General features: G+C 49.1%; 7 protein-coding genes across 7 annotated transcripts; 4 read left to right on the top strand and 3 right to left on the bottom strand.

Annotated features, from left to right (window-relative positions):
* Positions 1 to 19: 19 nt before the first annotated feature.
* ACHE_80401S (pyridoxal phosphate-dependent decarboxylase family protein) lies at positions 20 to 1,537 on the bottom strand (the record flags this gene model as incomplete). The annotated part of the gene is made up of 1 exon (XM_043283768.1): positions 20 to 1,537. One exon carries the CDS (start codon positions 1,535 to 1,537, stop codon positions 20 to 22), a length of 1,518 nt encoding a protein of 505 aa, XP_043141014.1.
* A 494-nt stretch (positions 1,538 to 2,031) lies between these two features.
* Positions 2,032 to 3,856, top strand: ACHE_80400A (proline iminopeptidase; the record flags this gene model as incomplete). Its single annotated transcript, XM_043283767.1, has 9 exons — positions 2,032 to 2,080; positions 2,138 to 2,376; positions 2,449 to 2,693; positions 2,771 to 2,856; positions 2,912 to 3,076; positions 3,127 to 3,147; positions 3,197 to 3,335; positions 3,387 to 3,483; positions 3,545 to 3,856. 9 exons carry the CDS (start codon positions 2,032 to 2,034, stop codon positions 3,854 to 3,856), a joined length of 1,353 nt encoding a protein of 450 aa, XP_043141013.1.
* A 166-nt stretch (positions 3,857 to 4,022) lies between these two features.
* MON1 (guanine nucleotide exchange factor MON1) lies at positions 4,023 to 6,113 on the bottom strand (the record flags this gene model as incomplete). The annotated part of the gene is made up of 5 exons (XM_043283766.1): positions 4,023 to 4,031; positions 4,089 to 4,323; positions 4,382 to 4,563; positions 4,620 to 5,482; positions 5,531 to 6,113. 5 exons carry the CDS (start codon positions 6,111 to 6,113, stop codon positions 4,023 to 4,025), a joined length of 1,872 nt encoding a protein of 623 aa, XP_043141012.1.
* Positions 6,114 to 6,458: 345 nt separating this feature from the next.
* Positions 6,459 to 12,335, top strand: DOP1 (cellular morphogenesis regulator DopA; the record flags this gene model as incomplete). Its single annotated transcript, XM_043283765.1, has 6 exons — positions 6,459 to 6,549; positions 6,636 to 6,760; positions 6,816 to 6,965; positions 7,028 to 9,276; positions 9,333 to 11,025; positions 11,079 to 12,335. The coding sequence occupies 6 exons, from the start codon at positions 6,459 to 6,461 to the stop codon at positions 12,333 to 12,335; spliced, it is 5,565 nt and encodes a 1,854-aa protein (XP_043141011.1).
* A 416-nt stretch (positions 12,336 to 12,751) lies between these two features.
* Positions 12,752 to 13,195, top strand: ACHE_80397A (uncharacterized protein; the record flags this gene model as incomplete). The annotated part of the gene is made up of 2 exons (XM_043283763.1): positions 12,752 to 12,906; positions 12,982 to 13,195. 2 exons carry the CDS (start codon positions 12,752 to 12,754, stop codon positions 13,193 to 13,195), a joined length of 369 nt encoding a protein of 122 aa, XP_043141010.1.
* A 569-nt stretch (positions 13,196 to 13,764) lies between these two features.
* On the top strand, positions 13,765 to 14,739 carry ACHE_80396A (putative HIT finger domain protein; the record flags this gene model as incomplete). The annotated part of the gene is made up of 2 exons (XM_043283762.1): positions 13,765 to 14,032; positions 14,096 to 14,739. The coding sequence occupies 2 exons, from the start codon at positions 13,765 to 13,767 to the stop codon at positions 14,737 to 14,739; spliced, it is 912 nt and encodes a 303-aa protein (XP_043141009.1).
* Positions 14,740 to 14,966: 227 nt separating this feature from the next.
* Positions 14,967 to 15,592, bottom strand: ACHE_80395S (uncharacterized protein; the record flags this gene model as incomplete). Its single annotated transcript, XM_043283761.1, has 2 exons — positions 14,967 to 15,361; positions 15,421 to 15,592. The coding sequence occupies 2 exons, from the start codon at positions 15,590 to 15,592 to the stop codon at positions 14,967 to 14,969; spliced, it is 567 nt and encodes a 188-aa protein (XP_043141008.1).
* Positions 15,593 to 15,889: the final 297 nt, after the last annotated feature.

Here is a 15,889-nt window from a genome sequence, read left to right as displayed (position 1 = left end):
AAATGTACATGTATGGAGATCAAGTCTTGGTTTCTGCACCGATCTTGTCCAGAACGTCGGTTACGAGACCGAAGTCCCTCTCCTCATCGACCATGTAGGTTGCAATAGCAATCCGACAAGCCGGCTTTCCTTGCCAAGCAGTCCCAGACACAAAAAGCTTCAAGGTCGCATTAATTTTAGCGCTGAGCTCACGGTTCAGATGGTCTCGTTTAGCGCAAAACAACACAACCATATACGTATGTTTCAGCAGTTCGTCCTTACTGCTTGTCTCCGGAAATACGGTATACTCGGCATGGTCAAACAACCATCCCGCTACTCTCCTGGCCAGACGAATTTGCCTCTGCAGCATGTCCTGATAGCCGGTGCGCCCAAGTGATAGAAGGGATGCATAGACCGGCAACGCCCGGAATCTTCTGGAGTTCTCGATCCCGATATTCAGAGGAGACTGGATATCCTGCGTAGCACCAAACGCAAGATAGGCCGCATTCGCATTCTGGAATACATTCGCGGCCTCCTTTCCATGACGGCAAAGGAAAAAGCCACAATCATAGGGTACATTGAGCATTTTGTGACCGTCCCCGGCAATAGAGTCCGCGAGTTCGATTCCCTCACATCCGGCCTTGAGCGAAGCAAACTCAACGCTATCATCGAGGATTCGGCATTGGATACCAAAGGCCCCATCCACATGCAACCAGGCTCCGTACGTATCGCAGAGTCTGCGCAGCTGCTGCATGTCTTCAATGCCATTCGTCGCAAACCGTCCAGTATTGACTTCGCCGCAAGACACGGAGACGATACTGACTTTACCAGGCCTTGTCAGCTCGGTCTCGAGCTGTCTCATATCGAATCGCAAAGTATTGTCCTCCAGAGGCACATTTTTGACATTAACACGTCCGATTCCCAGTACTGCCGCAGCTTTGGCAAGTGACGAATGAGGTAGAGTGGAAAGGACCTGCACCCCGGAGAGACCAGCTGCCTGCATCACTTCAAACAGCCCATATTCTCCAATACTCGTAACCGAAGCCCCTTTTCTCTCCCCGGCTGTTCGTAAAGCAAATTCGCGTCCACATCCCAAACCCAGGATGTTACTCGCCGTCGCACCGGTCGTAAATGTTCCATTATGCCACGATTGCCGGTCCAAGCGTAGCAGGTCAACCAACAATCCCAATGCATAGTACTCGATGTCCGTGGCAATCGAGTGTTCCTTGAGGTGTACTTGTACATTTTGGTCGAACATAGATACGATATTGTCGGCAAACAAGGCTGCTGGGGTAACCCCGCCAGTCACGAAGCCGTAGTAATTGGAGGAGAGGCTGCTATTGTTGAATGCTGGGACGAGGTCTTCTATGATATGCTCGATGGTTTTGTCGTATCCTACACCATCAGAGGATAGAGTACGTGGCAAAGAGGATCTAGCATGCTCCAGATCATGTTCATTAGGCAGGACCCCTGACTTTTGACGGCTCAGTGCAGCGTTCTGTATGAGGATTTCGAGACTTTCCCCTCCTTGTGCAGTATATCCATACTTTTCGACCATTTTGCTTTGGATTATGAGTTTTGGATGTCAAATAGATGCTTTTTCATAAAAACGAGAAGTGGGAAAGAAAGACCAGAATCCCGAAGGAATCGGTCACGCCTCAACATAACCATACACACACACACAACCATTTTGGCGTCAGATAAGAGCTCAATGTATATAAATTTAATAGAACTTATTATACATGTCCTTTGAAATAGGTGCTTATAGTGATATAGAAGCTGGCAAACCATAAAGGAATGCATAGCACTCGGTTATATCCCCACTGTGTTGCACTCCGTGCTCCACGTTCCAGTGATTCTTTTTATTTCATCCCTGATGATTACAGCAGTTATTCCTCTCTTCAGTCTGCACTTCCGAATATTACTATATATCGATCTTCTCAAGTTCCATTAATTCGTCCCGACGTAGACATAACAAGGTCCTTCTTGGCGTCACTACACCTGGAGGAACCTCACCAACAACAAAACATAAACACTCGCACTCGAAGATCCATGAACATGGCTGCAAAATTAGTCGAACGAAATTTCCACAATGTCCCGGGTATGATTTTCTGATATCTTTTACACAGCTACAGGTAATATTAACACCCCGCTGCAGGAAAGCTTCGCGTGGCAGAGCTGTTCTTCGATGTTCCGCTCGACTACAGCAAGCCAACCGAGGGCACTCTAAGGCTCTTTGCGCGCAGTGCCCGTCGGTTGAGCAATCCAACCGAGCCTGAAAAGAATGGCGACAAACAATTGCCGTGGATGGTGTATCTTCAAGGTGGTCCGGGAATGGGATGTCGTCCCCCGCAGGACTACGCTTGGATTGGACCCGTTGTCGATAAAGGCTACCAGGTAGGAGATCTGCACCTTCTCTGAAAGCTAGATTTTAAATTGAATTAGTATTAATTTCTAATCTCGATTTAGGTCCTGCTCTTGGACCAGCGCGGCACTGGACTCAGTTCAACCGTTACCGCGGACACGCTGGCTCGACAGGGAAACGCAATTAGGCAGGCTGAATACTTGAAGAAATTTCGAGCAGACAACATAGTTCGTGATTGTGAAGCTATCCGCCGGTGTCTGATGGCAGACTATCCTGAGGACAAGCGCAAATGGAGTGTTATCGGTCAGAGCTTTGGCGGGTTCTGCGCAGTGACTTATCTTTCCATGTTGTAAGTGCCAACCTTTCTGAGCGCAACACTGAAGGTGACGATTTATTCCTAATCTTTCCATTCTCATGTGGTGTTAGCCCAGATGGGTTGACTGAGGCTTTCCTTTGCGGCGGGGTCCCTCCAAATGTTAACAGTCCGGAAGCAGTCTACGCTCGCACTTACGGTGTGTATAAAAAGATTCTGCGGGGAATTTTTGCTGTATAGCTAACTCCTCAAAGAAAAGGTCACAGAGAGGAACAAAGCCTACTACGCGAAGTACCCGGAAGATGCTGTCCGAGTTAAGCAGATTGTTCAATACCTGCAGGAGAACCAAGTCTCCGTGTCTTCTGGAACACTCACGCCTGCGCGAATTCAGCAGCTTGGTATCATGTTTGGTATGCATGGTAAGTGCGGTGATCTATATAGTGCGATGCTCTTTTCTAACGGAAAATAGGTGGTCTGGATAGCATTCATGGTGAGAATATCACGAGCGATCAAGGTATTTTGCTAAACAAAGCAAATAGATCTCATCCTGCGTGCTTCGAACGATCTGAACATATTTGGCTTTTTGACCCGTCCGACTCTCAATGCTATTGATGGATATGGTGGCTTTGATAACAATGTCATCTATGCTGTTCTCCATGAATCCATTTATTGCCAGGGGTGAGAGCTCACTCATCTGACTTTCAGAGGTTCTATACTAACAGCAACTAGACAAGCCTCAAAATGGACAGCAGACAGACAGCGAGCCGAAATCCCATACTTCCAGATTTACCTGAACAAAAATCAAATTTATTTCACAGGCGAGATGGTAAGACACAATACCCTTCTCTGTGAGAAACCAAGTCCACTCATATCATGTCTATCAATAGATCTACAAAGACATGTTCGAATCATACACCGAACTCAATCAGCTCAGAGAAGTCGCCGACATCCTTGCCTCCACAGACGACTGGCCTGCGCTCTACGACTACAATCAACTGGCGAACAACGAAGTCCCCGTCTATGCGGCCAGTTATGTGGATGATATGTACGTGCATCTTGAGCACTCAGATAACATGGCTCAAAAAATCAAGAATTGCAAGCGGTTCATCACAAACACTATGTATCATGATGCTTTGCGGAGCAAGTCGGATGAGCTCATGCGCCAGCTTTTTGCTTTGCGCGATGATTCACTTGATTAGGGGATGTGCTACAATCCGCATACCAAGATCAGATAGAAACAGCGAGAATATCAGCAAACCAGTAACTCATGAAATCGTTCCAGCACTATATCCAACCGTAATGGGATAAAGTTGTGGTTAAGCACATCATTAAATCAAGACTATAGTAACCGCCAATAAATCTATTCTAGAATATCTATTGAATAGTCAACCATAATTCTTCAAAATCACCTACTTCGGTGGCTATACTTACCGCACCCCCTATAATGAACAGCCTATCCTCTTCTTTCTGTACCCATTGAACAATCTTGCTCGCGCTCTGCGCAAGTGCATTTCTATTCGCATTCGGACCTGCGACGCAGTACAGCTCAAACATTGGCGTCACCCACGCGAACGAGGTCGCTGACTGAGAAACGCAGTGGTGAACTTTGACTTGTGTATGCTTAGCATGGATGCTCGCGTGGAGGTTGTTGTATGTGGACATTAGCCTGGGTAGTTTGTTAGCTAGAGTGTCTCAATAAACAGGGTATGGCAGGGAGGGCGAACCTTCGACGTCGTGAGATCGTGGAGAAATCGGGATCAAAGGAGGACATGGTGAATTGGACGTTTGCTTTGGATTTATAGAGGAAGTGGTGGAGGACGGTTCCGGGAATGATGTCGGTGATATTTGGGCGGCCTTTGTCAACTGCGGCCTTGATTATCTTGATGCTTTTTGTTTTCTCGAGTTGCTGTATTGTGGTATGTTAGTTCGTTCCGTATGCTGAAGGAGTCAGAATGTACTAACCTCGACAAGAGCATTCCGCATCTCCTGCAACTCAAAAAAACTCTCCTTATTTGTGCTGATCAAAATAATGGCAACAGATTCTTCCTTCGTCGTATCCTCATCCGGAGCGTTGCTGGTCTCATCACGAAGGTCGAGGAAACTGACATACATGTACAGATACCCAGTACTGTTGAACCCGGGCAAACAGACAGGAATCCAGCTTTCACCTCCTCCAGCCTTGACGCCTTCTGCTTCGAAGATCATATTGAACAGAAGTTGTAGGTCGCCAGGGTGTAATGAATGCTTCTTAGGACGCACAACACTGACAAGTCGACCACCTGCCACGACCAAGCCGTAGAGAAGACTATTGACCTTAGTCTTTAGAAGTGCATTGTTGATGGTTTGCCTATGTGCCTTGCGGATCTTTAGACATTCCAGTGCTGATAGAAGGGTAGTAGGCGAGCCTTTGGTAAAGCTGTCGGCTAATGTTGATAGAAGAGTATCGGTTCCTTGTAAAGGTCGTTTCAGGTCGGTAGATGGACGGACGGAGAATAGATGGGTCAGGGAAGGAAGAGTCAGCGTCGATAGGATTTGCATGTATAGTGCCTCGAGCTGGAGTCTGAGTTGATTATCACTTTCCAAGAGCTGGCTAATTGCGACAAGATACAACGGTCCCTTGGTGAGAATCAGGAATTTCGTGTCACCGGCCGTGAAACTACTCAGAGGATCTTTTGCATCTTCGTAGAATGAGATGATCGTTTGGATGACGCCAATGTAAGTGGATATCAAACCCCCATCACCATGCCTAGTCCAGATAGGTTTTCCGGCAGCAGAGAGAATTAGGTAGTGTTTCTTCTTTGCCTTCCATTTCTCAAGGATTAAATCTGCCATAGTCAGCATAAGTCAAGCTTTAATTCGGGAGAAGCACAAACCTTCATTTTCTCTATGTTCATCCACTTCCCCAACCGACTCAAACTCACTCACGAAATCGTCCTCCACATCATCAGCCCGGAACTCCGGGAATAGGAGCAGACCGGTGCTGTCCTGGTGTACTGCCCCAGGCTCCGTTGCGATGAAATCATTGAAAACATTTTCCACTTCACCCATATCTGTATTCGGGATAGAGCTCCTGATACTCATGGAGTCACCGGTCTCGCTTGCTTTGGAGCTTCCAATCTGGCTGAGACTCGTCCTGGCCCTCAATGTCTCCGGCAGGCCGCGGTTGGGGACATTTTCTCTTGCAGTGTCAGGAATTTGCTGTGATTCAATGTCGGTCAGAGACACTGCCGTTGTCGCCTTGGCCTGTAGATTAGATTGTGCCGTTTGTCTTTCGTCTAGCAGGTTTAATGTATTTGGCCGCGGTGGTAGGGGTGGTCGTTGCTCCTCAGAGCTCACGCTGGGGTCTCGGCTTTTGGATTTGACAGAAACTATACTTGGATGAGACCCGGTCGGATTTTTCTTCGGGTCATTACCATCGTCACCCGATAATGCCTGTCTTTGAACATGCCGGTCCATAGTAGCGGGTTCTAGATCGTGCGCATCGGGACCCCTCCCAAGATAGCGGGGTTGCTATTTTAAATCATACGATTTCCTGACTCAGTTCCGACTGAGCATCTTATTAATTAATATCATCTGGTCGCAAGTCGTGGAGCAATAAAGCAATCATTGTTGAATTGAGTAGGTTGACGTCGGGGGGGGGGGGGGGGCTAGCTCCCGAGCGGACAAGCAACATCTCCGCCTTTCTGGCTTCGTGTCCACCACCACTAAACAGCCCCTCAGGCATTCAGTCTCAAATGCGCGAAATATGCTGAGGTGCGGTTTCACTGGCCTTTGTTTCACTAACAATTCGAGTTTGGCACCATGAGCCTTGATCCGAGCGCGTTCCCGAGGTCGATTTCTCCTGCCAGCTCCGACAGCTCTCTTACGCGCTCCCGACTACGAGGAAAGGAAGGTATGCGAACAGCTGCCCACGCTTGGTTGTTGTGGTTATATGGGTGGTTTTGATAGTGAGGAACTAACAGTCTTATGTGTCTCCAGATGACTTGAAGAAAAACAAGAACTACCGCCGTTATGCGTCCAGCGTCGAACGGGCCCTGTCGCTGTTCGATACAGCGTTGCAGGAATGGGCAGATTACATCTCGTTCCTCAGTCGCCTTTTGAAGGTGAGACTCGATAAATTGGAAGATTTGGGCATCGCTTATGATATTCGATCTTCAGGCGCTGCAAGCACACCCTCCTGAACTACCGGTTGTCCCTCACAAGGTGTTGGTATCGAAGCGGCTCTCCCAATGCTTGAACCCGACCCTACCGTCTGGCGTACACCAGAAGGCGCTCGAAGTATACACATATGTATTTGGGCTGATAAAGGTGGGAACTTCCTGGAAATGACGAAAAGGGTCCTTTACTGATATATTCCGTCTCAAAACCAGTCCGAAGGCTTGTCGCACGACCTACCTCTGTACCTACCAGGCATCGCGCCCACCTTAACGTTCGCCTCACTTACCGTTCGACCATTGTTCCTTTCTTTGGTGGAGACATACATGTGCCCGCTTGAACCATGGGCGATTCGACCGGCGTTGAAGGCAATCTTGTTGGCCCTCCTGCCGGGACTCGAGGAGGAAACAAGTGACGACTTCGACCCCACGTTACGGCTTATCAACAAATTCCGCGATGTTGCTGGCCAGATGGATACGCAAAAATCTGAAGCAGAGACAGGAGTCAACGGCCAGTATTTTTGGCAATGTCTTTTCCTCGCATCGATCACCAGCCCCAGCAGACGGTCCGGTGTTCTGGCCTATTTAAACCGTTATTTACCCAAACTAGGCGTCACTGGCCGCAGGCCCAGTGTGGCGGAAACGGGGGATTCCGTTGACATGTCCCCGGACATGCTCGCCGCAGCTAATTCTGTCATCCACCCGGAACCCGGCTTGCTGATTCGATGTTTCGCATCCGGCTTGTCTGATGATCAAGTTCTCGTCCAAAGAAACTTCCTCGACCTGTTGGTGACTCACCTTCCATTAAGCTCACCAGTCTTACAGTCGCGGATTACGAAAGACGATCTCCAGCGATTGATAATTGCAGCCGTGGGCGTTGTCGCTCGGCGTGATATGAGTTTGAATCGGAGATTATGGGCCTGGCTTCTAGGGCCAGAGCCTGCAAATGAGCGGTTGTCATTCGAAGGTCGCAATTCAATATCAGATAACCCTAAGCAAGTCCCTGATAGCCGCGAGATCACCCAGTCCGAATACTTCAATCGATTTGGACTGCAGTCTCTGGTCAAAGGCCTTTTGGGGATGATTGAAAAAGACCTGCGTTCACCATCTGAACGGTCAAGGCCTTTCCGAATGTCACTCTCGTTGATGGACCGTTGGGAAGTGGGTGGATACATTGTTCCCACAGTTTTCCTTCCTATCATGAAGAATGTGCAGGCTTTCGAAACAACAGCGCCCAAAGGACACTTTGACGAAGTCTTCCGCAGTGCTAGCGCGTTCTTTGATGGGGTCGAAAGTGGCGCCATCTTCTCTGAACTCCTTGAGCTTGTCGATTGGAAAGCGGGCGATCTGGAGAACCAGCAAGATAAGGCCTTGGCCAACCTGAAGCTCGCAAACTTCATATTGGAAAACTTCAATGTGCGGGAAGAAGACATGGTCCTTGTCCACGTTCCTCTGCTGGCACTCTCTGTCCTGGTAAAGATGAACCAGTTGTCAGCATTGCCTGGAAATCGCCCCATGACTCGTAGTCAACGACAATCTACATCGAGCTTACTGATCAGGACAATCAACAACCTGGTAGGGCTACTTATAGAACGGGCTTTTCTGAACAAATCATCCCACGAGAGGAGGGTCTCAAATGCAAAACAAACTTCCGGTGCTGGACACGAGGATATATTGAATCGGATACACGCATTCTACGACAAGAGCAAAAATAGTCTGGATCTTCCGCAGCTGCCTTTCCTCCCCAAGCAAATGAGTGAACTCATCGTTCGAGAAGCCCATGAGTTAGCCATATCCTCTCTGGAGAGCCATGAAAACATTTTCCCAATCCAGGAAAGAGTGAATCTTCTTATAGCTCTCTTGAAAAAGGTCCCCAAGTCGCGTGTCCTTCGCGACAGGCGGTTCTATCTGGCAGTTTGCAACAGGATGCAGATGAACCAGGATGGAGCAACTCCAGCGTCCTTCTCCATTGTTTCTTCGGTCACATCGGCATTGACAAGTTTATATTTCATCCACTCACCTGGATATTATGTCAGCTACGAGGATATCTCAGATTTGATTCCGATTCTCGTCACGCAGCTTTGGCGTTTCCTGTCGCCATCGAGTCCCAAGTTCCACGTCGAAGCAGTTCGCTGTCTTTGGCACCTCCATTCAGTCTCATGGCAGGATCATCTAGTCGAGGCGTCGATAACATCGCTGATGATTGGTTCATTACAGTCGCTGTCCTACCACGTATCGTCAGAAGAGCAGGCTGGACGATATTTTGTACTCTGGAACCATAGTCACCATGGCACGTACGAACTCCCTCCGAAGCAGGTCAATGATGTGGGGAAGTCTTCTTTCTCCTATCATTCGTCAATACTGGAGCGGCCTCTCTTCATCATTTTAGATTTGCTTTCCCAGGGTGCAAGTGAAGCTTCCCAGGCGGTTCAGATGTGGCTTCACGATCTGCCATCTATACACAAGTGAGTTGTCCCCTTGGTAAAATGGCGATCTCAATTTACTGATAGATCATCTCTAGGGTCTTCCGTATAGTTATCTCAAAACTCGATGCACTCTTCTTGCGGGCAGCGCACAACGCGATTGAAGGACAGAATCTCGCCGTCTCCGCGGATGACTACAAGGAGTGCAATTATCTCATCCAAACCATCTCAGAGATCATATCTGCCCTTTCTCCCAATGCATGGATGACTCTTCTTCATCACACGCTAGATGACAAGAACAACAACGCGTCATCAGAGGAATATACCGAAGGCAAGAATGTCCATTCGACAATTTTCAATGCTACCCTTAAGGTCGTTGGGGGACAAAGACCATCGGGTTCACAGCCGAATGCTGAGGAAGTACGACTACAACAAACCTCCCTTTCCGTCATGCGCCAGCTTCTTTTGGGTCCTGGTGCTGAAAATTTGGCCGACTCGGGTGTTGACACTTTCCTTGTTGAACAACTTGTCCTTGTGCTGGAAAGAGGGGGCAGTGTCGTGGTTCAAGGAGCGATTATTGATGCTTTGCTTGCGGCATTGAAGGTTCGATTTGCTCAGGCATACCTACCACTACCCCCTCCGAGGCCAAAGCATCAGAGAACAAACTCACGAGATCGCCTAACGAGTCCTTCGCTATTGTCGTTTACCAGTGACAAGGCGGATAAAGGACACTCGGCTCCGGCTTTGCCCCAGCCTCCTGAACAGCTTATGGAGTGTCTTCTGAAAGGAATCAGCTCTCCAAATTCTCGGGAGATTTTGGATAAGTGGATATTGCTTCTTTGCGAAGTGCTCGTTCCGCTCTACTCCAGCTCTATGTTCCATATTCTCATGAAGTTGGTAGAGTGTTTCTGCAAGGAGATCAAGTCTTCCTACGAGAACTTGCAAGTTGCCTTCAAGCAAACCGAGAATTGGCCGGAAGATCGGGCTGAGCATGTGACGATCGCACTGTTGACTGGTCTTGAAACGTGTATCGGAGCAGCTCATGATCGGTTACTTGTAGAAGAGTCCCATCCTCCAATAACTAAGAGCCCAGACGCATCCCAAGGATTCTTCGGAAACATGGTCTCTGGAGTGTTTACATCAGATGCAAGCCAGACACGTACAAGCGCCGCGAATAACAGACTTACTGTACTCTTGTGCTTCCAGGATGCCGTTCGCTTGTGTTTCTCCATCTGGTCTTGGGGCGCGAGCGAACGAAACGGTCCACCTCACGACTCCGAGTCCATGGCGTCCTTTCAGTACACGTCCTTGCGGATGAGAAACCGGTCGCGGCGAATTCTTGAGCATCTCTTCACAGCAGAAGCACTTGAATGCCTGGAAACGCTTGTGGAAATGTGGACCAAATCCGACGCCGGCAATTCATCGCTTATCTTTGATTTGCTTCACACGCTGGACGGTTCCCGACCAAAGATAGCCATTCCTGCCATCTTCAATGCGATATATACGCGAACGAATCCAAATGCATTGGACCCGAGCCGTAAATCTGCATTGGCGTCTAATATCACCGAAAATGACCTCGCGGCATTCATGGTCACTTATGCCAGGTCGCTCGATGACGATGTATTGGACGAGATTTGGGCGGATTGCACTACCTTTTTGCGGGATGTACTCAGCAATCCATTCCCTCACAGGCAGATTCTCCCGCGCTTGGTTGAGTTCGCGGCTATTCTTGGGACCAAACTGGAGAACACGAACTTTGGCGACAACCGGAGGATGAGAAAGGAACTCGGGGTAAGTCTTCACTTGGATGGTGCCATTTTGTGGCTATTAACGTTTGTTGATAGGATGTATTGCTACGCCTTCTTACAGCAGTATTCACGAGCAAGCCATTCTCGTCTGATTCGGGTCATACCAGAAAGATATCGCGGGATTACGATGGCATTTCAGCCACGAATGTCGGACCGGATGACATGCTGAGTATCCTTGCCATTTCAATGCCTGCGTTTACAACGACCTTGGGCGACCCAGACCGGATCAGCACGGCTACGACAGGCATATCCAGCAATGTCATCGGGCCAATCTTGCGTTCACGGTTGTTTCCCAATAACGTGAATCGCAGTGTATTGATCTTGCTCCAACACATCGCCAAGGTTCCAGCCGCAGCCAAGTCATGGAAAAAGGACATAGCGGATGCCTTTAACGACCATCGATTTTTCAGTTCCCAGGTAGACTTGGTCAAAGATGGCTGGATGAATCTCCTGCGGCAGTGGGTGATCGCGGACAAGGATCGAATTTCTGAACTGCTGGCTCGTCTTCCTCCGCCTAGTACTGCGGGCCTCATGTTTGGTGTGGGAGCATCGGCTGCTCGACTGGAAGCTGATCGAAAAGCCCAGCTGAACCTCCGCAGGACCGCTTTGCTCATTTTGTGCGCTAATGATGATTATTTCGCTGGTGAGCTACCTGGGCTTCTTCACAAGCTAGAGGACCTTCTCGCTGCCACTAGCTCGTCGTCACCTTCTTCTGCGACAAGGGCAGAGATCTTCATGGTACTCCGTGCGTTGGCGCTTAAGACATCAACTACGACGTTGATTCCATTCTGGCCGTTGATCAACACTGAACTTCAAGAGGCCCTTTCTGCAGTGCCGGCGGGACAGAACCAAGAGCTTTACAATCCCTACTCGATGCTACAGGCCTGCAAGCTCCTGGACACAATGTTAGTCCTCGCCCCCGACGATTTCCAACTTTTGGAATGGCTCTTCGTAACCGACACAATCGACGCGGTCTATCCTCCGGAACGCTGGGAACCCATCGCTCTCGCCGACGAGGTTTCCCAGAGTCTGAGTGCTCAAAGCGCATCATCCCCAACCTCGCCCGTGGACGCTACTGAGTTCAACAATGGAACGCGACAACCCTGGCTGACATCGGACTGGATCCGGGAGACAGCAAAGGATGAGATTGTAGAACGTGTGCTGCGACCTTTCTTTGACCGGCTAAGCATTCATGCGTTTGAAAGTACTTATGGCATGAGCAGTCCAGATCTGGATGTTTGTCGCGACGATCTGCTGGCGGATTTGTTTAACGAGAGTACCATGGCGAATTAAAATGGTATTCTCTGCGGTCCGAGAGTTTGAGGGATGTAGTTAGATTCTTGGCTGCATGTGCTTGACTATGTATGGCGTTTGGGCGTTGCGACCTAGATCTCTTCTTCCGTGCCTATTCTCTAGTATATATAGAACCTTTCAATGATATTGCTTATGCTGTACATACTTGGCTTCCAATGAAAAAGATATATCACATGCTATGCTGTTGTGGTCTGACAAGCGGATAAAAGACCCATGGATGGCCCAGGATTTACCCGGCCAACCGAGCGCTCGAAAATCAACCAACGTCACTCCATTCCAAGAACTACATACTTCTTGACTTCACTTCCAACCTCTCAACCCGTAAGTTCCTTCAGGAAGGATTTCCTTTCTATTTACGTATATTCAAATCATAATTATTTATGCTCAGTTCCAACATGCTCCCTCGCACACCAATCCTTTCGCTGTTGCGGAACGCAGCAAAGCCCGTGACTGCGCCAACTCCAGCGCGGTACTTCTCGACCTCCCCAGCTCTTAAGAATACGGGCTCGACACTGCCGGCTAAAAAGCCTGTTGGAGCTTTCCGCGGGGGGTAAGCTTTTCTATTCTATGCTCGAACTTTGGCATATTCTATTGGTTGCTCGATTAGATGCTAACGGTCGTACAGGGTGCTGGGCTTCCTTGCTGGGTCTGTGACTGCTGGAACGCTTGTTTATTATTACATCTTGCAAGAGTATCGGACGGCTAATGAGATGCTGTCGGAAGATATTTATGTATGTTCTCCCCTTTCCTTGTTCCTCCGGGGAAGTGCTTTCTCGCACTCTCCCTACCCTGAGAGAGGATGCCCTGTCTTTTGGAGTACGGACGGCTTCTCTTTTTAATTCTTCTCACATCTAAAGCATTACCCAAACCCCTTTGTCGGAGTGCAAGCAAGACTAACCAGTGCCCCCGCGCTTTGAAACACAGGCACTCCAATTGGCCACGCAACAGCTCCAGTCCTACATTGTGGAGCTCGAAACCAAGATGGACGGACTGCAAAAGAAAAAGTGATTTGTATAACTATTCGACTTTAATTTTATCTCGTTTTCTTCTGTTTTGTTTCGATTCTCATTTTCCTCCTGTTTTAACCGAGCTCACTGAGGCTCAACCAACGCGCTACTCTGTCTGTCTAAATTCGTGAATTGTTGAAGCGATAATGTTCCTATTTGATAACCAGCTCAATACCAGCATATTTTTCAATCAACGGCCCCTAATATGTCCAGCAACAGCTCAATGCAGCACGTAAAAACCTCCCTGAAGCTCCCGGCAACTGCGTCATTTCCCCGGGTTGCAAACAGCACAAACAACACCTGACGCGGAGTGCTTACTAAGCAATTTTCTTCGCGGTTCCTGTCTATCATCCCGACGCCTCAGACGACCAACGACTCTTCATCCGATAGCACAGATCACAATGTATCACATAGAACTCCTCCCAAACTCAACAAGCCACATCACACCAGGATGGACCTACGTCCCGGATCGAGGCTTTGACCCAGCGAAAGCAGCCATCACACCGGCGATCGGCAGAAAGCGCGGGATTCGGGATCCAGGTGGTCGTGGTGATCTCTCGTCGAGGGAGAATAATGCGATTATAAGACATTTGGCGGAGTTGGATCGTGAGAATCATAGGGATGTGCAAATTCCTATTCCGGTGAAGCAGAAGGAGCCGGCGGGGAGAGGTAGGTTTACTCGGATGGTAGGGAGTTGGGCTCTTTTTGTGATGGGCTGGCTGACCGTGTTAGGCACGAGAGGGAAAACGACGACGAATACGAGGCGGATTTTACAATCTCAGAAGACGTTTCGGAATCACCTTGATGATGAAGAGGCGCATTTGTCGCAGACCGCGCAGACTACGGCCAGCAGCGCGCCTCCGCGTCTTAGTGTCAGCAGCAAAATGACGAAACCATCTGCGCGAAGAAGTTCAACGCCTATGACGACGCCAAAGGCAGAGTCTACAGCAAAACAACGAAAACAATCCTCCGCCACCGAGCAGCAGCAGCAGCAGCAACAACAACCTCAGCAGTCAGAAACACCAGCAGAGACACCGAAACCAGACACACCCGCCGAACCTATCGCAGACACAGAAACAGAACCTCCCGCGAAAAAGCAACGGCTTATCCCCTCCGAGTACGACAACGACCCCCTCCTCCGCTCACGTATCCCATCCGCACCCTCAGAGCGTATAATGCAGGCACTTTTGTCCGAACCACCGCTAAGCTACAACGCCGCACGCGCTGGGCCGCCGGTGACGAAGAAGGCGCCACGGTTTTTCTGTTGTATATGTGGGTATTGGGGGAAGATACGGTGTCGGAATTGTCATGTGCGAATGTGTGGGTTGGGGTGTTATAAGGTGCATGAGGATTCAAGGTGTGGCGCTTTTCTTTAATCGGGGCATGCGCAACGGGCTGCGCGAGAAACTTTCATCTATATTGTATTATGATACCCATATGTTCATTTACTGTCAATCTACAGCTATTTTCAGGACCATTCAATAACTTGCAACAGCAGTGAAACCATTAGAGCACGAGGTGGGGATATGTAGCTAGTAATCAGGCGCAAATCCCGCCTTCCCATCTCCAGTCCAGAATATTATCGTGAAAGTCACGAGCTCAATCACCCACTACCAGTACCAGTACCACCAACCCTCTTCTCATCCAACCTCTCCACAGCACCTCTCCTCCCCATCATCCGCAGCCAGACTCTCATATCAAACTCCCCCTCACTAATCTCCCTCTCATCCCCCACAAACTTAAAAGCATGTCCCATTTCCTCCTTGGGTTCCTGTCCATCAGTATATCTAATAACACAAGCCTTAGCACGATAACTCCCCGTCTCATACTCCGCAAGTCTCGCTCCGTCTTTCACAGTCTGCACTCGATACGCCGCGCCTTCGATAACGCTCGCAGGCCCGGAACTAGGTTCCTGCACATCCAGCAAAGCCGGATACTGCCCCCACAACTTACACTCGTACCCCTCGATACACGCAGGCCAGAGTATCGGCTCCTCATCTAGGCCAAGGATCTCGGCGAGTAAGGTAAGATCGGATAAAGTGCCGTAAAAGAAATACGGGCCTGTCGGGGCGGGGGCATTGGAGACTGGTTTGGGAGCTGGGAGAGGTAGGACGGAGGTGCGGAGAGGAGGTTTTGGACGTAGGGGGAGATTTTGGTGGATGGGTTTGAGGGGGGTGATGGAGGAGGAGGAGGAGGAGGAGGAGGAAGCAACCCTTGTTTTTCAGACATGGTTGTGGTATAACTGAGAGGCTATTTGGTCTGGGTCTGGAATTAAGGATGTTGGGTGTAGACTACAAATCCATACAAGTGCTTCCCCGCATACACCTCCGTACATACATTCACTGCACCATATAAAAGGTACATACTTGTACATCACCATGTACAAAACAAGCACTACACTGTATCATGCTTACAGAGTAGATAAAGAAATTTCTCCCAAATTCTACACCTTTCATTCCCCACAATAACCAACCTAAACCACGCCCTACAAGCTACATATATCCTGACTAACCCCGATAAGATAAG

This window comes from Aspergillus chevalieri, chromosome 8 (genome assembly GCF_016861735.1).
Source record: "Aspergillus chevalieri M1 DNA, chromosome 8, nearly complete sequence".
Taxonomy (NCBI): domain Eukaryota; kingdom Fungi; phylum Ascomycota; class Eurotiomycetes; order Eurotiales; family Aspergillaceae; genus Aspergillus; species Aspergillus chevalieri.
Note: the sequence above shows the minus strand (reverse complement) of the source record. Positions and strands in the feature narration are given on the sequence as shown.